Source organism: Egretta garzetta, unplaced genomic scaffold (assembly GCF_000687185.1).
Source record: "Egretta garzetta isolate BGI_Z169 unplaced genomic scaffold, ASM68718v1 scaffold59, whole genome shotgun sequence".
NCBI classification, from domain to species: Eukaryota; Metazoa; Chordata; class Aves; order Pelecaniformes; family Ardeidae; genus Egretta; species Egretta garzetta.
The window spans coordinates 6,076,644-6,101,776 of NW_009267230.1; the positions used below are offsets into that span (position 1 = coordinate 6,076,644).

Sequence of the window (25,133 nt, forward strand, 5' to 3'; positions counted from 1 at the left end):
ATGAAGGTGGGGAAACCGTGGAATGGGTTGCCCAGAGAGGTAGTGGAGGCTCCATCCCTGGAAACATTCAAGGTCAGGTTGGATGGGGCTCTGAGCAACCTGATCTAGTTAGCGGTGTCCCTGCTCACTGCAGGGGGGTTGGACTGGATGACCTCCAGGGGTCCTTTCCAACCCAAAACATTCTATGATTCTATGATTTTGGTGCCTAACATGATAAGAGTTACAAGCAGAGGACAAGACCATGAGACACCCCCACCCCCCACAAGAAAACACCAAGCCAACTACCCCAAACCAACACTCAAAGCCAAGCCACCAATAATGCTGGTGGTCACAGAGCTGGTGATCATCATGCCAGCTTCCTTTCTGGGCTAAATCCCATAGGCTACTGATAGGTATGTAGATAAAAACTTTTCCCTAAAAAAGTTATTAAAAAATCCTGTGCTCTTGTATTTTGAGGCATTTTAATACTATTCCAGGTTCATGACCAAAGTCATCAGACACAACCACCCAGCACTTCCCAAGGGAACACTACACTAAAACACTTGTGAACACAGATGCTTCAAGGATGAAATGCCACTAAAATGCCTGCCAGCAAAATCAGCCTGAACATACACAGCCCATTCGGGATTTCACTGTGCAGGCCTGTTGACTTGGCAGATAGATGCTTCAAATGAAACCCAGGTCTCCCTGTGCTGCTCTGTGTGCAAACACAGAGATTGCCTCTTGTGCGGAAAGACTAGAGAAGCAATTAAGGATAGTTTGAGGAAGAACAAAAATACTCAGGATCTGGCTCGATTACCCAGAGTACTTTCGAATTCCCTAGTAATACACCAGAATGATAGTTTGTGCCTTCTGGGGTTGAAAAGAAAAGGAAAAAAAAAAAAAAAAAAAGACAGCTGCCTCCAAAGTCAATCACAGTGAGGGACAAGCATGCTTGTACATACACATTAGTGAGGGACTGAGTCTACATTTGCCTCTCAGCTGCTAAAGAGCTCACCACCACCGTGCTGCTATGGGGTCGTCGAGTCCTGAACCCAAACCAGCTCATCAGAGCCTGCTGCTCTCCTGCAGCCCATAATGGAGACAAGGCATCAAGGTTACAAGCAGGAAGGATGCTCAGACAATTAGCAAAATACAGTTGCCATTTCTGTTGCTGTTTTTCACACAAAATTGTTTAAGAAGGGCATCAGTCAGTACCAAGCGTGGATCAAAACCATCATCCAATCCCACTCTTCCAGCAGCACAGAAACTCTCAAAAATGCAGGTGGCTGAGATATGGCTTGGAGAAGGAGTGCACCCCCAGTAACTGACTAAAAAGACCTACTTCTTGGAACTGCAGGGATTATTTTTCATATAATATCCACCTATTCGCTAGCTAAATCTGACCCTGCTTAGTTTATGACTGCACCCAGAGATGGCTTTTCTCCAGACAGCTTCTGTGGCCTACTTACTTCTGTTAATAGTGTTGATGCTTTGCCTCCACTTCAAAGGTTCATTCTCATGTGCAGGATTTTTTTTGTTTTTTATTTGCTTTGGTTGCTAAGGGGGAAGCTTTAGCATGGTGGGCATGGATTTAGTCACATGTGAGCTATAGGGAACGTTATCCTTAGAGATTAATTTGGAAATCAAGTGACAATCAGCTGGGTACATGTTTATTTTCTATTTCTTGAAAGCTTTAAAAGTACTACTGGATTTTTGCATCCTCTGAAGGAGATCTATTCTTCTTCTTCTATATTACTCAACCCCAGAGACAACAAAGAGAATATCATGCTAGTCTCCACTGCCAGAGATAAAATTAGTAATTCCACTGCAAATCAGAAAACAAATGGGATTATTATGAAGAACAGCTCTACACTCATCAAAAGGTTGTTTCACAACCGCCTTTCAGATGTACTGAAGGCAGCTGCCTCACTGAAGTTAATTCAATAAGCAGAGGGAACGTAATTCATTTGGTACGTACTGTTTGCTAATCAAAGAGTATTTATTGGCATCTAAACAGTGCGTGACAGAATGCTAGGCCTGAAAACATATTCTTAGTCCTCAAAGTTCTTCATCAAATCCAAGAAACAGCGTGCACGCATGCAAGCAATTCTCCTCATTCAAGGAACGAAGATGAAAGCTGTGTTACAAAGTTTTCTAACACTGAGCTACGGTTCTAGGAAGAGCTTATGAGAAATGGCTTTTCCCTCTTCTATTTGTGTAGGATAGAAAGCTTGATGACTTTATAATTTCCCCTTCTTTTAAATTACTGTCCTACAGAGCATGAAGTATGATGACAGCAGCAAAGCAGGTGAGCAAGCATTATCAGTAAAAAAGCAGTCCTGGTATGTCTTCTACTGAATTCAGTCTAATAAGCATGAAACTGTTGGTTTTGTTTTGTTTTTTTTTTAATGAAGGTTACCAGGGGCCTCCCACCTCTTTACAGATCTGTGCTGTAGGGGACAGGATGAGGAATAACATCACTTCTCCTTCTGAAATGCATTGCCTTAGAGGAGTGCTCTGCTGCAGTTTGAACATGTGGACCTCCACCACCACAAGCAGACATGATCAAGAGCTATCAAACCAACCATCCTGTGCTGGCTACAGAGGAATATTTCACTGTGCTCTTGCAGAACATGAGCTGCAAAGCAGCAGAAAGAAGCGTGGGCTGCTGCACAGTGTCTGCTTGCAGTTCTCCTGGTCTGATGGATGCTGCAACTGGGAGAAACCATGTTCTCCCTCTCAGGCGGGAATTGCTCTTCAAATCATAAGTAATCTCCTGAGCAACAAAAAACTTAAGAGATCCAAACCTGGTATGTTTTACTGGATCCAAAACTTGCCCTATTTTCAGAATTAAGTCAGTACGTAAATTAAAATGGCTGCTGTACAGATGGGGGAAAAAAGAGATGAGGAGTAGTTCTGAGCATAATTGATGTTTACTTTCAGAGCAGTCAACTCAATATACAAACTCAGTTTCTGTGTAGGTTAACACAAGTGCCAAGCCTGTGTCCTCCTGCAGCGTATTTTTGTAACAAGTAGTAGGATTTCAAAATGAGATGCTACACTTGGAAGACTAAACACCAGCCTTGGAGAGAATTTTAAAGATCCATTTCTTTTGCAATGGTTAAAAGATTTATGCAAAGAAGGAAAAAAAGTATTCACGCAGCAGACATGATTACACACTTGCGGCTCATGTGAAAATCTCAGTTGCAATTTGGAAAAACAACATTTCCAGGTATTCCAGCCCAACTATTTACTGGCATTTCAAGTTAGTTATAATCTCTAAATTTTCTTTAGGGAAAGGCGTACTAAGAGTTCAAAGGCTCAAATCATTCAGAGCTCAGCTGAACATATCCAGAATCCATTTGAACTTTTTATTTTTCCAAACATGTTCAAAGAAGGACATTATGAGTGAGAGAAGAAAAGGTTTTTTAATGGCTATTTTATTGATGCAGCAAGCTTGAAGAAGAACATGATAGTTTCCTGATTGTGTTTCTTCATGTTCTAAAGAACACTCAGAAAGATGTTTACCAGGGAAAACAAATCCCTGAAGAACAAGGTGAGTGTTTAACAGTAAAATCCATCAACAAAGTAGTATTTCAGTACAGAGAAGTGCTCTTCAGACTTATCAGAAAGGGAGATCCCCAGTCCAATGGAGCCTATAAAACCATATGTGAAGGACAGACAAACAGCTGCAACCGCAGTCATGCAAGCATTTCTGAATCATACTCCACTGCTCATAAAATACATGCCAGTGTTTTACCATTTCAAGTGAAGCTTTCCACTCCTTTTTAAAGTTAACAGTCGCTTAGGAAAGCTGCCATAAAGACGGCTCAACCTTTATCAAAAACGAGGCATGTTTTCTTTGCAGCGTGTAGTGTCACAGGCACTGCGTCATTCATCTCATGGAAGAAGACAGTGTTCCCAACAGACCTCCCTGGCACAGGCACATCCATGCAGAGAGCAGAACACTAGCAGGCCATTGATCCCCATTATAAATTTTTTACACTCTGCAAACCTTCTTCTTTTTTTAAGGGAAAAAAATAGCTCTGTGTCTTAGCATTAAATTTCAGGTTTCCTACCAAGTTGTCAAGAACATAGTCACACATATATGGCTTTAAGCTGAAAATTGGCTGTAATTTATCAAAGTCAGAATGGTATAAATAATGCATGTCTTGCACAGACAGCTATTTTTGTAATGTAACAACTAATGGCCTGTCAACACAGTATTCCTCGTACACAACCTCTACAATAGTCTGCAGTCTCTTCCTATGATAACTAAAGGCCTTAAATGATCTAGATCATTCACATCCAGTAAGGAAATCTGAGGCAAGATGTTCAGTGCTCATGGTAAGAAACCACATTTGAAAAACAAAACAAATGGAAAAACCTGCATTCATTAAAAAAAAAAGCTAAGCCAATCCCGTAAGATCTTATTAGGCTTTAGTGCCAGAATTTCTTTCAATATACAAAAGCTTCTCCTTCAGTGTATTGCTTTTTAAATATTTTAGGATTATGCCCAAGTTCTGACTAACCCACAGCAACATGGAAGAAATACATCTGCTGGAGTTTCTTTAAAAGGAATTAGAAAAGCAGCATTACCAACACACGCGTTCAGCACAGTCAGCACATGTTACCCACCAGAAACTTACCTTTCTGTGATCGTTTCTCTGAGACCGCTAGCAACGCCTTTCACCACCGTGCTAGCCTTTGGCGTCAGCACTACTTGAGATATAAAAAAGGAGCCCTTCTTTCTTCTTTCAGTGATTGATGCCTGGAGGAACTGAATCAGTTTTTCCGGATCTGTTGTGTTTGCCCAAGGAGCTGGCATCATCTGGCCTGGCCAAAGAAATGGTACCTCGAGAGCCACTGGGCTGTGGTAGAACACCAGCACTTGGTGTTCCTTTTCCCACAGGTACTGGAGGCTGACCTCGTGGGCAAATATAGCAGGACACATTTTGTTTCCATATGTGTCTTTGAGCATTTGGACAAGCTTTTCATGATGGTATTTCTGCATGCCGTAGAAGTGATTGAAGTCCAAGAAGACCACTTCTTTTGGGTGGTCAGCGAGAAATGCATTGATCTCTTCCAGACCCTCCTTGACTTTGGCACTGAATAAACCATGAGCAAAGTAGAGTTCATTGTCTGGGTCTCTGGGCTTGGTGGAAATTCTAAGATCAAAATACCTTATACCTGCCCCCAGCTGGCTGGTGAAGTTCATGGTCTGTGTAGCCAACCACTTCCTCATCAGCTTTTTAGCCACAGTCCCAAAAACAGACACAAAATTCTGGACCGTCTCTGGCTGTTCAGGCCCAACCGGAGAGGCTTCATCGATGTAGAAGCTAAATGAATCATGAGACCCTAAAAACACAACAGAGGAAAACAATGAATATTGTATTCATATATTAAAAGTCATTAGTGATTCTTTCTTAATAATTTTCTGACCTGTACCAACACTCAGCAAGGGACTCCTCCCCTGCCCTTTTTCTCAATACACTGCAATGTCTGGCAGCATTCACCCCACCAGCACCCCCCAGGAATATGCAGGAAAGGTAGCGTCTGTTTCACTGCTTGTCCGGGCACTCCTGCACTCTCCTCCAGCTCACTCGTATGCCTCGAGTCAGCGGGCTCTGAATGTCAGAGCAATCCTGGCATAATGCCAGCAAAGCTAGTCACATAATGAATACGCAGAGCCAACGAGGAGAGCCTGGCCCTACACGCTGAATTGTGCACCACCTAGTTCACAGAACCAAAGAACAAACCAACAACACCCCCCCCACACATTTATAGCCAGCGAAAATAAGAGCTGAAAAATGCCAAGGACGTGTAACCTTTCTGACCTTTTCTTTACTTCAAGTCTCACCTGGTCATCAACAAGGTTACTGAATGCTGTTTTCCCTCTTAAATTTACCTGTAAAATTCTTTGCTTTCCTTTGCTACATAAGTACAGACAGAGCCAAGGACAGCATTCCACTTATAAAATACAGAAACTCCCATTGCATGCTCTTGACAAGAGTGAGACACAGTACTTAACATGCCTATGTATAGAAGTTACTATTTTCCACAACTTAAAAAAGCTGAATACAAATAGGTAAGACACTTTGCTATGCAAAATTATCTGTGTCATAAGTTACATCCATTTTAAAAAAAAAAAAAAACAACTACAAAACAAAAACCCAACAACATATTTTGCTCAGCATTTAGACTTTCACATGAAAGTAGCTGATAAAGCTAAGGACACCCGCAAACACGTGATCATTCTTCTGTAAGGGACGGTGTCTTCCTTTATGGGGAGATGAGCTGACCCTAGGAGATGCCCATCACCCCTGTCTACCACTAACCTTCTGAATACCTGGTGGTGAAATCTGGCAGTTTATACAGAAACGCTGTCCGGCTGCAGGCAAAGCTGGAGTCCCACTGTCCTAGCCGGAGGGGGTGTTTCTGGTCAGACACCACAGCAAGCAGGTCTGCTCCTCAGCCACTTGCAAAACTCCTTCAACTCCTCAACTGTATGGGTTTCAACAAGGCCAAGTGCCAGGTCCTGCATTTTAGTCACAACAACCCCATGCAATGCGACAGGCTTGGGGAAGAATGGCTGGAAAGCTGCATGGTGGATAAGGACCTGGTGGTGTTGGTTGACAGCCGGCTGAATATGAGCCAGCAGTGTGCCCAGGTGGCCAAGAAGGCCAATGGCATCCTGGCTTGTATCAGGAATAGTGTAGCCAGCAGGAGCAGGGAAGTGATCGTCCCCCTGTGCTCGGCACTGGTGAGGCCACACCGCGAATACCATGTTCAGTTTTGGGCCCCTCACTACAAGAAGGACATTGAGGGGCTGGAGCGTGTCCAGAGAAGGGCAACGAAGCTGGTGAGGGGTCTGGAGCCCAAGGCTGACGAGGAGTGGCTGAGGGAACGGGGGTTGTTTAGCCTGGAGAAGAGGAGGTTGACGGGAGACCTTATCCCTCTCTACAACTGCCTGAAAGGAGGCTGTAGCGAGGTGGGGGTCGGTCTCTTGTCTCTGGTAATGGGCGATAGGATGAGAGGAAATGGCCTCAAGTTGTGCCAGACCAGGTTTAGATCGGACATTAGGAAAAATTTCTTTACGGAAGGGGTTGTTAAGCATTAGAACAGGCTGCCCAGGGAAGTGGTTGAGTCCCCATCCCTGGAGGTATTTAAAAGATGGGTAGACAAGGTGCTTAGGGACATGGTTTAGTGGTGGGGTGGCAGGGTTAGGTTAACGGTTGGACTTAATGATCTTAAAGGTCTTTTCCAACCTAAACGATTCTATGATTCTAAGGTCAGCAGGACCTGACTTTCTAAAACAGACTATAGCACTAGGCCCTCAGAGATCCAAATCCTAGCATCGAAATTTCACAGCACAAGTCTTGCCTGCCACAGATGCTTTTGTAGGTGCCTTTCAAAATTACTTTCCGAAGCACACTTGCTGTGACAAATAAGTAACACATTAGCGAAATCCTGCTAATCAGTCATTTCTGATGGTGACACTTTTTTAACTCAACTGGAACAAACCCTATAAACTGAAATGACAGATACAACATTTTCTTTCATAGCAATAATGGAGTCACGACAAATCATCTTAAACTCTGGCTTGTATTTTGCTTTGTTTAATCTGAGAAATGTCTTAAGATTTTGTACACCCCTGCTTCTCATGGCTGTCTCTTTGAACTTCATTTTGCTTTAAATATTAGATAAATTTTCCATTTTGATGAAGCTTTCTACTGCTAAGTGTTGAAACGATAGCATATTCCTTGCAGAACCTGATTAGATCATGGAGTATCTGGTTACACACTGATATCCCAGGGGACCAGATCTGCGTACAGAATTTTAATGGTAAAACAAATGATTAGAGCAGTGACTTGTGTTTCAACAGTATTACAGGCAAAATCAATGAGATACATTAAATGTTCTGCTCAATGTAACCTGCACTAATCTAGAAATCAAAGTAAATCCAGTCTTGTTCAAAACAAGGTATAGCTACTGATATTAGCAAGGTTAGATGGATTTTGCAAACCCACACTTTGTCCATTGAAGTCCCTTTTATTTCAGTAGGATTTCATGTCAGCATATGTATAAACATGATCAACTGATTGCAGCTGTAGGTTCAAGACGGTATTAAGATTCATTACAACATTTGTCCTTTATTGTCTGATCTACAGCCACCAGCAACCTGAAGTTGCAGAAGAGGTAGCTAAACTTGACCACCATGACAAATATGCAACAGCACCAAACACTACTTAAAGTACTTAAGTCAAGAGAGGCAGCACAGTTCTCACAGCAGAAAACTAAGGTGAACAACTTGTCAGCAAGTAACTTTTAGCTATTGGTAATGCAAAACACAGAGAGAACATGTAGGAGGTGGGGGAAACACCAGTTAGAAGCTAATGAACATTACAAGCAGGATAGTTTAGAAAAATATTTTTTTTTAAATTGAGGTCTTCATGCACATATTTGAGCCCAGAAATGGGGATTCCTATGTATAAGGTACAGAGAAAAGTGCACAGTGCACTGAAAATCTCCATATTTTGTAACCCAAACAAGGTGGCCCTATTGAATACTACAAAAAGAAAATAAGGCTTGACTTAACTTGGTCGACACTAAACGGAGCAGATGTCAACTATTCAAGAGTATGTAAAGATTCCTCCTGACTGAAAGATACAGTAAATGTTTTGTGTGTCCACACGTATAAGTAATCTGAACAGGTTGTTTAAGTATTTATTTTCATCATGCAGTCATCTACATTGCCTTTTGCCTTCATCCTGCCCTGCTGTCCTAACCAGCTCACTCTTATAAACTCGGAGAAATTCAAAATCCTTACACTTGGCAGAGCAAATTAGAGCCTATCTTTCCCACTGTCATTCCCCAAATCACTATGTTCCTGGTAATGAGAGAATCTTGTACAAACATACACTTGTTTTTAGCAACCAGGTTTCCTTCCAGTTTTGCTTTGGTGCATGGGGACACTGCCATCCTACTTTGCCACCGGGAAGCGGACTTGCAGGTTCTCTGTATCATTACGTCTCAGTTCCCACAAAGATAGGATGCAGGCTGCATTCAGAAATACTGATGCAATGATGCCTGAAATCTTTGGAAGATAGCAGTGCTTGCACATCAGCTATCTTTATCATAGCAGGGCAGGGGACACACCAACCCGATGTATGGGACAGCAACCACAGACACTTCACAGTCTGAGGCATGGGGAAGCAAAAGAGAGGGGAAATGACTCGTCCCATGTCATGCAGGGAAGAGGAATAAGCCGATACTCCTCTTGTGTGCAAACATATTTTCTCACCAGTTTACTAAGTGATTAATTAAAATATTGCACACTGTTTTCCCACCATTTCAACATCACCACATATCATTGATCCAAGGAGTCAAGGATGAAGGCTCATGGATTGGGATCACGGGGGCGGTGAACAAGGGGTAAACATGGTATGCATATGCTACAGGCTGCCCAGTCAAGAAGAGAAAGTGGACAAAGCCTTCTTTAAACAACTAGAAGAAGCCTCACAATTTGAGAGATTTGCTGGAAGAGTAGAACAGCGGGGCACAGGCAATCTGGAGAGCATCAAAGAATTATTTTTTCTGCAGGCACTCCTTAAGTAGACAAAGCACACTGCTGGACATGGTATGAATTAGGAAAAAATGGCTAGAGACATGAAGCCTGAGCCAGAGTGACTATGAGGTGATGTAAGAATTTAAAGTACTGAGAAAAGTGAGGGAGGCAATAACTGACTAAAGATCCTGGATTTCAGAGCAGCAGTCTTAGCTTGTTCAGGAAATTGGTAAGTGGTAGCCTGTGGGAGAATTACCCTAAATGCCAAGGGACTCAGGAGAAATGGTTGCAACTGAAAGACAACCTCTCTAAAGCATATGAACAACCCACCCCAGTGTGCAAGGACACAAGGAGGTAAGGCAGGAGGCAAGTTTGGCTGAATGGATAAATTCTGAGTGAGCTCTGACTTAAAAAAGCCATATACAGAAGGTGCAAGCAGGGACAGGGCCCCTGGGAGGAAGAGGAGGAATGCAAGGAGAGAGCTAAGTAAGTCCACAGCTTGGCTGGAGTTCCTGCAAGTGATGGGAAACCTGCAAGGGATGGGAAACCTGCAAGGGATGGGAAAGGCAAGGGAGAACTCCTGCAGATACATCAGCAGCAAGAGGGAGCAAGGAGAATGCTGGCCCACTGCTGAACAGGGCAGGAGACCTCATAATGCAGGACAAGGGAACTACTGAGAGACTTGGTACCTTCCTTGCCTTCATCTTTGCTGGCAAAGTCTGCTCTCAGGCACCCCTGTCTCTCTTGCCTAGTACTTTCTCTTTTTCAAACTGCTTCTCATTAGTAAAAGGTGATTGAGTTGAGGATTACTTATATAGATTAGACACATGTAAGTAGATGGCACAAGACAGGATTCATCTGAACATACAGAAGGCATGGGCCAAGATCACTGTAAGGCTGCCCTCTTCTCACCTTTGATAGGTCATCTGGACGGGAGGAGGCAAGTTACTCATCTTCAAGATGGGAAAGCAGGACAATCCAGGGAACAATGGTCTGTCGGATTCGTTTCAGTCCCAGGGAAGATCACAGAGCAAGTCCTCGTGAAAACCATTTCCAGCTTATGAACAGTAAAAAGGTGACTGGGAACAGCTACCATGGATTTAACTGGAGAGAATCATGACTGACCAACCTAACTGGTTTCTAGGACCGAACAACTGGCTTTGGGGAAAACAAAATTTCCATTTCACTTCAGCAAGGCTTTTAATATGCTTGCAGTCTAACTGGGAAGACACCAACTAGACAAGTGCACTATAAGGTATGTGAAAAACTGCCCGGACCATGAGGCTCAAAAGGTTGTGGCTGAAGTTCAAAGTCTTAACTCACAGCTGATTCCAAGCATCCTCATCAGTGACACAGACAACATGATGGGGAGCAATCTCAGCAAGTTTGCAGGTAAAACCAAGTTGGGGGAAGAGGTTAATGCTCTGGAGGGGAAAGTTGGTATCCAGAGAAAGTTCAGCATAGCAGAGAAGCTGGGTGACAGGAACCTTAAGAAGTTCACTGGGAAATAAAGAAAAACAACTTCCCCACAAGACCAGTTAAGACCTGGAGCGGGAGTCCAGCAGGGCTGGACTCTGCACACCCGACCCTCAACACTTGGCTCAACGGCCTCATCTAACTTGCAGTTATCTCTGCTTTGAGCAGGGGGTGGACCAGATGACTTCTGGAGCTCCTTTCCACTGTAAATTTTCCTGCTTATTCCCCCTCCCCCAAGACACAAAGGATTTGTTTCTTGTCTCTCAACCTTAGAAGCAATTACGAAGAGATGCTTAAAATGCCTGCAACAGCCATGATCCAAAAACCAAAACTGGCCGGTTTCAACCACTAAGATATTAAATTTTCATGAACTTAGATGTGGCCAAACACTATTTAGATATTCAAGAGTAAAATGTGCAGTATCACTTAGATTGCAAGAAAACAGCTTTCAGTACCTTTACTAGGGAGAATGGTCTCCTGTTTTCTTTACTGAATTCCCTTAATAGGACAACCGGGAATATATAACCCACTACAGCTCAGCTATGGACATATTTATGGCTTCCCTGGAGGGCTACAGCCCCCATTTAAAAAATAATTGGGCTCAGTGCTGAAAAAAGTCCCTCAGGGAGAGTGCATTCAGTTCAGAATCATTTCTTCAGTCCCACAGTGATTTACAAAGAGGCACAGCAAAGCTACTATTTTTGGTGGCTAAGTTTTAACATATCATTCATAAAGCAGGCAAGCGTAGATGAACTTCGCTCTGCCCTCACCTTGCCTCACTGTGGGCTCTGGCCATCCCCCTTAACAACCACTTGGTAAGCAGCACCTAAAATAGAGGAGCTGAGTCGAACAGCACTGCCCAACGCCCTCCCAACAGCAGCAATGACACCCTGAAAATCCACAGGAAAACCACAAACAGATAGAAGCAAAGTTTCGCAGCTTTTGGCACATTTTAGTCTTCTTCCCTTCTCCCACAGACCTCAACCTCCTCCTGCCTCTGCACTGGGAGACACCCAACAGCTGTTGGAAGCGGACTCTCACACCACCATGACCTCTAGCACACGGGAGACCAATACAAATGTTCTCCCAACCTCATCTGGTCTGTTCTCACTGTCTTGTTTGGCCTTAAAAACTAATCAAACAGAGGAACAAAACCCCTATGAATCTTTACCTAGCCACACTGCTATTTCAAGGAATAGCAAAGCCTAATCATGACCACGAGAGTTGGTGCACCTCAGTATTGTGTTCTACCTTTTCTTTCAGATGGCTGAGCACTGTTCTCTCCACCAAAGCCAGCGCATCTCTCAGGAACTCAAAAGGTTTTACCAAAAGCAATGCAATTCAGAATTTGCAGTCCCACTTACCTTTAGCATTTAAAGTGCTTGGGTGATACAAGCTTTGTTTGATAAACGTATTACCCAGGAGAGCAAAACAAAAACAACTGCGAAAAAAAGAGATTATAGATTGTGCAGTGACTCGGCTTCCCCACAGGTAACTGCCTCACTTCTTAGCTCTTCTTCCAGTGCTCATCACCGGTTCTGCACCCCTGACACCAATCACCGGGCTTAGCCACCCATATACACTCAGCCCTCCCTGGTCCAATGGAATAGGAAAAGAAGCAGACACTACCTCAGGTAATGCAAAAATATAGATAATGAACAAGCCATCAGAGTCAGAACAAGAGTACACATATGATCCATTCTTGTATCCACAGGGCCGCTGGCTATGTATCTGATCACATTAAGTTAGGATGTAATGTGTACAGGCAACTCCCCACTACCTGTAGAAACCCTTTCTAGACTCATAAACTCTGTCAAAACCCTATGAGAAACGGCCTGGTTCTCCAAGCACCATGTGGCTGTTTCTAGGTAAACCAGCGAAAGATACACAGACAGCCCCATGCAAGTCAGCTTGGATCTGGTGAAGAGCAACTGAGAAGCCTAAAACTGCCCCTCTCCAGCGAGACCAGGGAGCTTTCTCCAGGCAATCACCCAAACTTTTGTTTTCTTCTATGTCTGAATTAAGAAGCCTGCAGAGACTGAGCTGACCACCTCCCAGATCTCACCCACTGAAACCCCACGGTCACAGCCAGCTGCACAGCCACAGTTAGCCACAGGTGCAGGTCCCTGGCAAGGAAGGTCACCCACCGCCTCGTTCCCCCACCCCGACTTCCAGACGCCGCATGCGATTTCTGCCACTCCCTACCCATGAGCAGTTCCCACACCGCCCATAAATTAGCCCAGCTTTTCAGGCAAGGCTGCCTGCAGCACCAGCAGGATCGTGCTTACCCTTCAGCTTTCCGAAGGCTCAGGAAACCTTCTCAATGGAAAGCCAGAGCAGTGGGTGCTCTTCCCAAAGTCCTGGACAGCCAAACAACCACACCTTCCTGTAACTTGGTCTCAGCATGGCAACCGGAATTTTCATTAAAAAGTCGGACTTTTCTTTACACGAGAGGAATATTTTATAATATTTTATTATAAATATTTTTATTAATAAGAATTTTCTGATCAGAAAGTGAGAAAAAATTATTTTATAAGCCTGCATTTTGTGATTGGTGAGCTAGCCCCTACATAACTCAAATCAAATTGAATCACCTCCTCTCAAGCCATGAAAACAGAAGAGCTATTTCACTTTTTGTATATAAAGCTCTGAAGTTTCTACTGGAAAAAAGGACAAACCAAAATGAAGACATTTTTTAATAAGCCCATTAAATAGACTTGAAATGCCTGTGAGGAAACATGAACACAAATCATTCCACTTTTTAAATCAAATCTTTTTCCAGGTCATGCAGCAACTTTATATCCAGACAGTTAAATCTTTTGAAGTCAACAGTTTTAACCTGTTAAGTAAGCATTTTAATGCTTTCAAACTGTAATTACGGGGATGAATTAACCTTGGTTTTCAATGGGAGATTACTGATAAAGTACAAACCCCGAGCCCAATTCTAAGCACACTTAACTGTTTGAATGATTTTAATTATGTGCACGAACATCTGCAGGAAAGAGACCCATTTTGCTTTAGCTTCTTTCAGAATAATAGAATTCCAAATTGCTTTGGAGTTACATTAACACCAGCTAAATTGAAGTTGTCGAATATCTGGGAACAAGAAGAAGCAGGCAGTGACAAAAGAGAAAATGTATTCTGGTCGTGCCTGAGAATGTAAGCAAAAAAGGTGACAGGAGTGACAGAGAATGAAGCTGTTAAAGCAACATTTGTTATATTACTATTAACTTTGCAAGAATTTAGATGCTGCTGCAAACACGGGACAATCACAATTTCCCCATCAGAAATCCACTCCCCAGCCTGCCCACGTCCTCTGTGCCAGTCCTATCGCTTCCAACAAACTCTTCTCTTCCCCCGTTCATGTCCCTTTCTGCCTTGAAGACCTCAGCGATAGTGCGGGAAAAGGAAAGGAGACTTTCGCTTCCTTCCTACCCCATTACTTCCTGGAACTGGTAGCCTCCTGTTCACCCCGCCCCCTCCTCCTGCAGGAGAAAAAAGTGCATTTTCCCTCCACCGCCAGGTGGGTCCTGGACCAGCCATCAGAATCACACATAACCATAACTCGGACCTTGGTCCTGTGCCTAGGGACACGGTGTCAGGAGCCTGCGCTGCGCTGCCCTATCGTGACTGTTATTGCAGGCAAAGCTGTGCATCAAACGGGCAATCTGAGGAACCAGATTGGTGCGTGGTAATTACTACACAAACATGGTTTGCTTGCAAGGGTGAGCGGAACAACTTTGTATTAAAAAACACTTCAAAGTCATGTTTTGTCAACCTCTGCCAGACATGCTTTCTAATGCTGTTTCTGCTTTAGGTGGACCTCTGCATTTCTCAGCCCAAACATCTCAGCTGGAGCACCTTAGTTCACACGGACTGTCACAGCACAACCACAACAGACACACCAACTACTAGATCAATGGACACAGGCTAGAGCTGCATGTGGCAACGCACAAAACATTCAAAACCCAGCACAATGCAACTGCTCTTTGATCAACATCATACAGAACAGAGAGTTTATCCTTCAGAGAATCACCGAACAGTTGAGTTTGGTAGACACCTCTGAGGTCATCTGGTCCATGTCCCCCCCGTTCCCCTGAGTCCAAAGAGAAATAAATGAAAGAAAGAAAAGTATTTGCACAGATTGCTAAGAGTCATTGAAGACTGCTCAGAAAGACCTGTGTTAGCTAGGAAGAAAGAAGAACTGGTAGTCCATCGGTCTGGAGATGGCATCCATATCTAGTGACCACCTTTCAGACCTGGAATGGCTCTCTGCTTTTGTCCCCATAAACAAATAAAATTCTCATGCACAAGAAAGGATTTTAAGCAACTACTTACACTTGTTCCTCTGGCATCTCCTTAGCATTTACGAAATACTCCTGAGGATCATTTTGGTTTGTGCGCCTGAGTATGGCTACATTTGCCTCCAAGGGAAGCCTACGACTGCTGACATTGCCAGTAATCTCCACAGCCACAGTGAACCACTCTTGGCCCAGGCCAAAGCTGTTAACCATTTTAAGTTGTTTTTTAAGTGACAGCTTGTGGACTATGTCAGTGCCTGCGGTGGGGAAGTGTTTCTGGTTACTAGACTGAACCAAGATCAGTGCCTCACCTAAGCACTGCTTCTCTCCTATAAGGAAATCATGGCTAGAATGAAACAGGTTGGAATGTGGGGAAGGATCTACTTGGCTTTAAGGCCCAAGACAACTGGCAATTATCACAGTACGACAGGCAAGCTTGGCTAAAAATCCAATTAGGTTACTCAATATTCAATTCATACTAATACATTTAGCGTACATAAAAGTACCCACATCCACTCTCTTATAGCTCCCTCCTGCAAACGCAGAGACCAGATCCTGTTGCTCTTAGAACACTACATCAGTTAATTCCACGTTTCAAATTCTCAATACTCTGTTGAAAAGTAAAGAAATAAGAAAATACAAGCTGTAATTATATTTCTAGCTCTCCAAACAGTGTGAACACATTCACAACTATGGACATCACAAGGCCAATTCTGCCAAAGAAACTATTCTTTAACAGAAAATTAGCGCATGCTGCCCTCCTGAGAGCGTTTCCCCTCTTCCTTGGTAACTCCCTTACTGTCCTGTAATTATTTGTGTAGGAGGAGGTGCTGTAGTGTTTTCTGAGACACTGCTAAGTGTAGATAGCCTCCCACCTCTTACCAGCCAAACCACCTCCAGACAGATTTCCTTCCAGACTTCATGCAGGCAGCACACAGAAGACAGCAGGGTGGAGCAGTACGCGAATGGCGGGGGCTTTCCAAAAGCCCCAGATTACTCTAGAAGCTCACCATTAAGTGAATTATTAGTTTCATCAAATGCAGGTTCTAAACAAGCCAGTCTTCACTCAGACAAATGTAAGATTAACACCACTGGAAACGGGCTGCAAGATCAGGCCATAGTGCAGAGTGGAGCATGCTAATTTTCACATTTAATGAGGTCAGTGGAGACTTTGCCCAAAGCCACAGTGGCAGTAGGGCAAGCTCTGGGCAGCATCACTGCTCACAACCTCGCCCCGTCTCCACGGCCCCAAGAGCCATACCCAGTTGCTCTGCCAAGCACAAGTCGGGCAACCAGCTTTCCTGCAGACATCTAAATGCAAACAGCGTGGGGAACATTTTTGCATTACAGATGTAGAAGTAGAAATGATCATGTTGAGGATTGAGAGAACCAGTTGGTGTGCCTTCCCCACTATTTTTTCCAAATGTGATCTAAACCTCTTGGCTGTACACAGAAGAAAAGGTGGAGGAGGAAGGCAGTAATATCACCTGTGCGTACACCAAATGCAAAAAAAACCCTGTTGGATGTTTGTGCACTGCACTGGAAGTTTTAAAAGGTGCAAAAGCCTTAAAACTTTTTAAACCTGCCCTACAGCAAGCCACTAAAAAAGTTATTTTTATTTGTTCAGTCAAGTGAAACTGTAAAGATAATTTCATGACGGTTTGTGAGCAGACATATAGCACAAACTCTGTAATAGAAGAAGGCTCCCTTCACCTATCAGGCTAAAAACCAGCAGGGTTCATGGAAGAACTTCAACTCAAAGTTACAAAAATTAGTAAATCAGCTCTTATTTCTGACACAGCAAGAGTAACTACCAATTTTTCAAAAGAATCTTTACATCAGGATTGATCAAGCACCTAAACCACATGGTTTAAGATGGTTAGAAGTTACAACTTCAACAGCAGACAAGACACAACAAGCACACCAGGGCTTGCACGATGCAGGACAAATGCGGGGACAGGCAGACCGCCACGGCCTTCTCATTTATCAATGCAACTGCATATATAAACATTTAATAGTATATTCTGTATACATTAATAAGCACCATATACAACCTTGTATTTTACAGACAACTATAGTCTGAAGACAAATTAGCTATCTAATCACTTAGAAATAAAATACTTGTGGGCAGAGCCGTCTGTCTACCACCAGTACTCCACAAACGACAATTCTTTCAAGTTTTGTATTTTTGGGAACACTGCAAACAAATCTACCATGCTATTTTTTCTTTTTGCTCTGCAAGCTCACTGCTGCTTGTTCAAATCCATCAGAGATCTCTATCAGATCTGACATTTTTGTTAAACACTAGTCTCAGAAGTACCGTATTAGCCGTTTTTCTTCTTAATTCAGGGACTGGCATACAAGAATGTGAACATTTCAGGGAGGAAAAAGATCGCAAGAGGTGTATCTGATTCTAAGCATAAAATTAATGTGCCAGGAATAGTTTGGGGCATATTTTATTCCAGCACCAGCTCAGTTTGGCTAAGTATGTCATCAGCATCCAAGTCATACCTCCTGGGGCAATCGGTGGCACTTGCATTGTGCGCCAATAGCTGTGTGACCAGCGAGAAGCTGCGATGACCCCGGGCAGCTCTGCTGAGTATGCGAAATGGCATCTCCCCACAGTGAGTGCCTTCCGATCATAATTCTTGTTCATAACCCTAATGCTACCATTGACAAGACAGCCTTCAAGGGCAGTATGCAGCTGAGGCAGCTTACAAAAAGAGAACAGGCTGTCGATCTGTTCATATCTCTTCCTCTCCATGCACAGAGAAACATACAGCACGACTTATTATGTGTAGCCACAAGTAATTCAATGTTCACACTCTAAAACCAGGATCAAATCAGACAACCTCCACTTCTTGTGCTTTTATTTATTTGATTACTGTTCATGGAAAACAGCATTTAATGCTCCTGGTAACAAGAGAAACTTCCCTTGAAATAATTGCTTCTGATTACACAGATCTGCCTTTTGCCACTTACTGCATCTTTTTGGCAACACAGAACATTTTGGATACTTGATTTTGCATTTCCTCTTTCTCTTGCCTTTCCCCTCTTCTTTGATGTACAATTTTTTCCTCTGGCATAAACAGTATAGCCCTTTCCTAACTCATTGCTGCATTGACACATGTATTAGCCTCGGTGTTCCTATTTCATTGTCTTCTTCCTTCCCTCTTTTTTCATTAAAAACAAACCCCATGAATAACCAAACAACAGTGCAGTATTTTCTATTAAATCTGAGCATCACTACTGAACAGTTATACTGATTTTGTAGCTGACAAAAATTACTTGCACAGCAGATGTAGTTTCTGCATCTTTATCCATTATTTTAAGGTCAAGAAAAAGAAAACCAGAAGGTGTGGCTGGTTAAAATGAGATTGCATTGGAAAGCCAGGGGAAGGATGATGCCTTAAAACAGATCTTCTGTTACTCTTAAAATCCCTGCAAGAAAGCCACCACAATCTGAGATGGATGTGCACAAGAACTTTAAACGCAAGATTTTTCAATTGTTTGTACAAGCATCCAACTCTGCTGCAATGACATCTGCAACGCAGAGAATAAGGACTCCTCCCGCACTGTGATGAGTGCACTGACAGTTTATTGGCACTACAGGATGGGCTGTCCTGACGATGCTGAGAGGGTTTTCTAGTACCACCCAAGAAATCCAGGCTGGATTCTTTCTCATTTTCTCAGTCACTGAGCTTGAAAAACTGGGACAAATCTGATTCTTGTGGGAGAAAGCTGGGAAGGCAGGTGGGAGAAACAATATTAGTCCCCTTCTGAGTCAGTTTGAAAAGGGTTTCACATACAAACTGTCTTAAAACACCACTTTTAATAAGCTGTCCATATAAACCTAGCTGATTGACTACACCAAGGCTGAGAGATAGCAGAAGGGTGTAAAATACTGCAAAGCAAGGGGAGGAAGTGGGGAAGCATGTAAGGTTTTATATGTTGACTATTCCCCTTGCTCTGCACCTTTCCTTACCCTTTGGTTGTATCAAACCTTCACATCAGACATTATTCTACTTTTGTGTATTGCCTGGCACATTTGACAAACTGCTACAAACAAAATAACTCCCCTAGCCACAGTGCTGAATGCAAGGCATGTCTCCTGAGACCAGGTGCTCTAGAAGAAGTCTTTCTCATGCAAAGTCTCCTCGACTATAAGGAAAGACACTGTAATGTTTGACTTCACATTCACTAGAGGAAAACAATGAAATATTTCCCCTTGAGCCCTGAGATGTAAATGGAAAACACTACATCATCTTACCCAAAGAATATTTTTCCGGCAAAAATCCAGAAAAACAGCCCTGAGCACTCGAATCCTGAATGTTAGGAAGGCACCAGTACGTATGGGGTATCCCTCCAGACAGGGGGTCCTGCACAGGTTGTAACTGGGGATACAAGAGAATGGGCAGCTGGAGCACTGTCTCCAGGAGGAAGCACAGGGGTTCATTCAGCTGGCTGTAAATATAACCCCTCCACCAAGTTACCACACTGAAGTGTCACCAGCCTTTTCAAGCCCAGAGGTCTGCAAATACAGCACAGCTCTGCTTCACCATGTACAACCACTGTTCTACATAACTCCCTGGGGAAGTACTACAGAGGAAAAACCTTTCTAGGAGGCCTGACTGCCTCCTCCTCATAAGCAGTATTTGTCTTCTACATCCAAATGCAAAACAAGGAAAATAATCTCCTTCGAAGACTTTGCATGTGACAGTTGAAGATGGTTGTGGCTTTTGTATGTTGGCTGCAAGGCACCATGAACCATCTCTGGGTGTTATCAAGCTCACATCCTGTTGTCATCTGATGGTCCATTGATGACAAACAGAGCTTTGGGATACTCTGCCACCCTTTCTTTCCCAGAAGTTCAGAACCTGACTTCTGAATAAGGTTAAACCCTATACTATGAGGTTTAATAACACCACTTCCAAAGTCTTTGTGCTTTTAATTATAACTCTGAATTATCTTCCTCTTTATACAAGTGACTCATTTCATTTTTGAACTTGAAGACCAAGTGATACCACAAAAAAAAACAGGAAAGAAAGCAGAGCAAAACACCAGAGGCCTAAAGAAAGGCCTCAATCTCACCCAACAGGCAGGAAATGGGACTCACGTGGGTGCTATTTTAGCTGGTAGATCAAATAAAAAAAATACCAACAAAAAACCACACTGTAATACAGGTGAGAGTTACAAAAGCCACTGCTGGAAGAGTGTAGGACTGTTAAATGTGTCTATCAATCAGCTACATCACCTGGTGCTCAAACTCTCTGGTCCAGGAACATAAAGACACCAGTAATTTCATTTTGCAAACAGGATGGTGAGAAGTAAAGAGACACAGAATAGAGAGGATTCGAACTGTCAATGCCTGCCTTTTACTCGTCTCTTCTACCATCACTGAGCAGGCAATTTAAAGCCCTGCACAATTGATCAACTTGGAGTCCCATCAAACAGGCTTTGCCTAGCAATCCAATTTCAATCCAGTTCCTCTTGCATTATTTGTTGCTAACAGTATCCCTGCTTGGTTCAATACAGCAATCAAATAAGCCACTATATGATACAGAGGACTCTAAGAAATGAATGAAACATGTTACAAAATAGCACAATTCCATTTCCTGAATTTCCAGTCTACAGTCCACACCAGATTCCCAGTTGGTATTTAGCAGCATAGCTCTAATGACCCATTAGGCCAATTTAGACTGCTGCAGATCTGGCTGTTAGTGTTTACCATTTAGCATTAAGAAGTCAATGAAAAAGCACAGGCAGTGCTATTGATTAAATGAATGAACAATCAGCTGATCTGCACTTTGTCTAGGCTCAGGATACATCTAATTTACACTGGATATGCTCATGTCTTTAAAAACAATAATTAGTTTAGCTGTTTCATACTAACACTACATAAATACATTTCATAGTAATTTCCTATCATGTAATTGGATACTATCCTCATCCTCCCCCTAACTCATTCCAGCTGTTTTCATCCCCCTGGATTACAGTTAACTTTGATACAGTAAAACTTACAAATTAGTAAATTTATTTTAAGGACCTTTCAGAGCATCCGAGCATGTAATGTTTTCAGTCTTGAGTGTGCCCCCAAAAGCCATGTTTTCTCTGAACATCCTGGTGATGACTGCAGTCCACCTAGACTGACTGTGTTTTGGTTTTAGCGTGAGGCTTCCTCAGCTTGGAAGTCAAAACATTGTTACCTGCAGTAATCCTGCTGCTAAAACCAACATTTAACAGCGCGGTGATGATGCCAGCACAAATTCTTTCACGGTTCCTTTTAATTCCCCAATAACTTCCGTGTCACACTCTTCTTCTGGGTAGAGACTGCCCTTATTACTCCGGCAGGAATACCACAGGCCAGCCTCCCCCAGCATCCCCTTCCCTTCCACTCTCCAGCTCTATGCCATCCTGAATATTTATTATTTCAAGACATTTGCAAGGACCTGCCAAAGGTAGCCCTTTTCTGATCCAGTTGTGAGAGGATGCGAGTGGCTTTGTGTGAAGGTCTTTGCTTTAAACCGTTAAGGAATTCCTCAATAAAATGGCACTGGCAGATAGTGTCTCGGCTCAACAGTCCCACTCCACAGCCAAACACAACAGCAGCTGCTCCACACTGCTATTATTGACGTTTTTCAAGGAGACTGTCAAAGCTGAGTCTTTATCAGACAGTGTATTTTTTTTCTCTCTCTGCCTTTCCTCCAGTTATAGACATATATATTAATTCAGGAATTTGAACAAATTTGGAGTAACTGAGATATTTTGGAAAATAAAATCCTCGCTACTTCTTTTAGGATTAGCTGCACTGTGAAAAAAACGATCCAGCAAACCAGTGGAAATTATCTAAAAGAGGATTAAGATGGACAGAGACCTAGATTTTCATATTTAACTTTATTTAAAAAGCTGTTCCACAACATTAACCACTCTGTTGGACGCAGAACCACCCTCCTGCCAGGGCATCATCATTGAAGCTGTGGAGCATGTGGAGCCAAACTCCCAGGGACCCCCCATCCTTCCAACACACGGTTGTGACCCAGAGCATGATGGGGAAGACAAATTCAGCACTTAGCTTTGGTGGAAATCTCTTCATCGCTCAATTGTCATTTCTGTAAAACGAAGGATATTAATACACTCTCTCCATTGAAAGTCTCCTGGTAAGAAGTGCCACGTAGGAATGAGGCATTGCTGAATTTTTGGTTGAGGCAGTACCTGGTGCAAGCACTCAGTCAATGGCATAACATCATTATTGTTAACGGCCGTCATGGACCACACGGGTTCCCTCTCGCCCACCAGACCACCCGGCTGCACTGCCGTCCTCCGCCCCTCAAACCCGCACGCCTCGGGCAGCCTCTTGGCACCGCTGCCAGCTCAGCCACAGCTGCAGCTGCAGAGTTTGCATTTCATCCTGGGAGGCACACAATGCTCCAGCTGGTGCCCCAAGCAGGACATCATCCTCCCCTCCTGCCCCAGAGGCATCGTCACCGGATCGGACAGACCTCGTGTACAACACAAGAGCCTTCTTGCAGAAGTTCAGTTCTGTGCTGTGCTCAGGACCATAAAACATTCACCCTTGCATACAGTGAAAACGTTAAATATTTTAAGAAGAAAGCACATTTGCAAAATCATTGCATGGCAGATTATTTCTCACCTATGACGAACACCTAGTCCGTAATCTTCTGTTAATAGCAACAGCACTGACATATAAACAAAGAGTAAATACCTCTTATCAGAGGGCATGTTTTGAAATCCAAACATACTCATCAAAAATTAAAATTTGCAAGAAGCTCCTAAATCTGTTCCTGCAACTGGCAATCAGCCATTTTGTACATTATGTTACTGACATACTTTAATTAGCTCTAATTCACACATTATAATCACTGTCTAGAAAATTTGCAGTGCACTTGTTATGAAGCAGTTTTGCATCTTTATCAACACGCGGTTGCTTTAATGTTACAGAAGTCACTAATGCAACAAAAAAAGATCTCTTTTCACATCATGAATTATGACATACCTGTCTTCCAATTAAGTACGCTAGTATTTGAAAGCCACTTGCAAACTCATAGCTAAAAGTATTAAAATCTCTCTTCATTGAACGCAATAAAGAGGAAGAAATCATTCCTTTGCTACAGGAACTAGTATTTTTTTTGAAGTCCATTTCTACACAACACAGAAACTAATCTTCTTCAGTTCTTTAGAAGAACCCTCGGAGCATCTATCTTTATCTATCTATACCTCTATCTTTGTTCCCAAAGACCTGTGAAACTCTGACTCGCAGGAGCCTGTCTATTGCTGGGAGTCAGTGACACCCAGGCTCTTCCAAGTGAGACAGACAGTTTTAAGCCTGGTGGTGCTTAACTACAACATGCAGTTATCATTGCTATTGAAGAGGCAAGAATTTAAAATTGAAATTAAAGATTTCTACCCTTTATAACAGTGATGTAGGCGTTGGTGTTACTAAAGTTCAGATCTCAGTACTATACAATTCTTCAACATACACACTTGATTTCTGAGCATTGTTCCAGGCAGGTTTAATGCAGCCCAGTTATCAAGTGCAGAGTTTTATGAATTTGCTGCATCTGCTAGGTGAACCATAATTTCCCCTAAGTAGTAAGAATAAAAAGCAAACCTGGTGCAGGTGAATAAAAGCCAAAGGAATTATCAGCACAAAACCTTGAGATGAAAAGCTTTTGAATTGCAAGCTATTTTGCCTGAGCAGAGACTGGCAATACAATGACTTCTCTACTTGCTGCAGTGCACTTCAGGCACAGGTACTTCTCACTCCAGGTGCTTAGCTGTCCAAAAAAAAAAAAAAAAAAAACCCAGAAGATCTCAGTACTATACAATTCTTCAACATACACACTTGATTTCTGAGCATTGTTCCAGGCAGGTTTAATGCAGCCCAGTTATCAAGTGCAGAGTTTTATGAATTTGCTGCATCTGCTAGGTGAACCATAATTTCCCCTAAGTAGTAAGAATAAAAAGCAAACCTGGTGCAGGTGAATAAAAGCCAAAGGAATTATCAGCACAAAACCTTGAGATGAAAAGCTTTTGAATTGCAAGCTATTTTGCCTGAGCAGAGACTGGCAATACAATGACTTCTCTACTTGCTGCAGTGCACTTCAGGCACAGGTACTTCTCACTCCAGGTGCTTAGCTGTCCAAAAAAAAAAAAAAAAAAAAGCCAGAATTGCACCTGACCCCCAAGCAAAAGATACATTCCACCTTTTGCCTTATTTCACTAACATACCTCTTTCTGTGCAGAGGTACAAATCCTCATTAAACACTAATTGTTTCCTTCTTCCACAAGTCAGCCTCCTTTGAAGAACTCCAGAAACAAGACAGTTCAATTATTTGCATACAGAAAGCCAGATTTCATGGCACTGATTGATTTTCACTGGTCAAGCAGCCAGAAAGATGCATGCAAGGGAGTTGCACTCTGGACAGTAATTGAAGCGTTCAAGGATGACAAGGCAAGTGTGAATGCAGGTGCCAGGCCTGGGTTCATGTATGATGCCACACACAAATGGTCCACGGAGAGCAGTAGGAGACATAGGGCAACTGATCTGTGCTGAAATCCATCCCTGTCCGCTGCACTCTCTATTTAGCGGTTGTGCACAGGCATGTCACCCAAAAAACTCGCTCACCCTGTGCAGCAAGGAGAGCTGCAACAGAGGCAGAATCTGCCTCTCCATGTAGGAGGACAATGAGTAGTGAGCAGAACCACAGTCCCCACCCTCATGTCACCAGTCAACAGTTTTGCTGGTATATGACCTTTCGTTTGCCACCAAATCATCTCCCTAGCAG

The 25,133-nt window shown here is 43.0% G+C and overlaps 1 protein-coding gene across 1 annotated transcript in view; it reads right to left on the bottom strand.

The window, feature by feature from the left end:
- The window catches only part of PLCXD3 (phosphatidylinositol specific phospholipase C X domain containing 3), a 38,046-nt gene extending 20,180 nt beyond the window's left edge, over positions 1–17,866 (bottom strand). Inside the window, exons 1-2 of the mRNA XM_035902754.1 lie at positions 17,839–17,866; positions 4,632–5,340 (exon numbers count right to left, since the gene is read on the bottom strand). Coding sequence (XP_035758647.1) covers positions 4,632–5,340; positions 17,839–17,866 — 737 coding nt within the window. The remainder of the gene's footprint in view (positions 1–4,631; positions 5,341–17,838) is intronic.
- Positions 17,867–25,133: the final 7,267 nt, after the last annotated feature.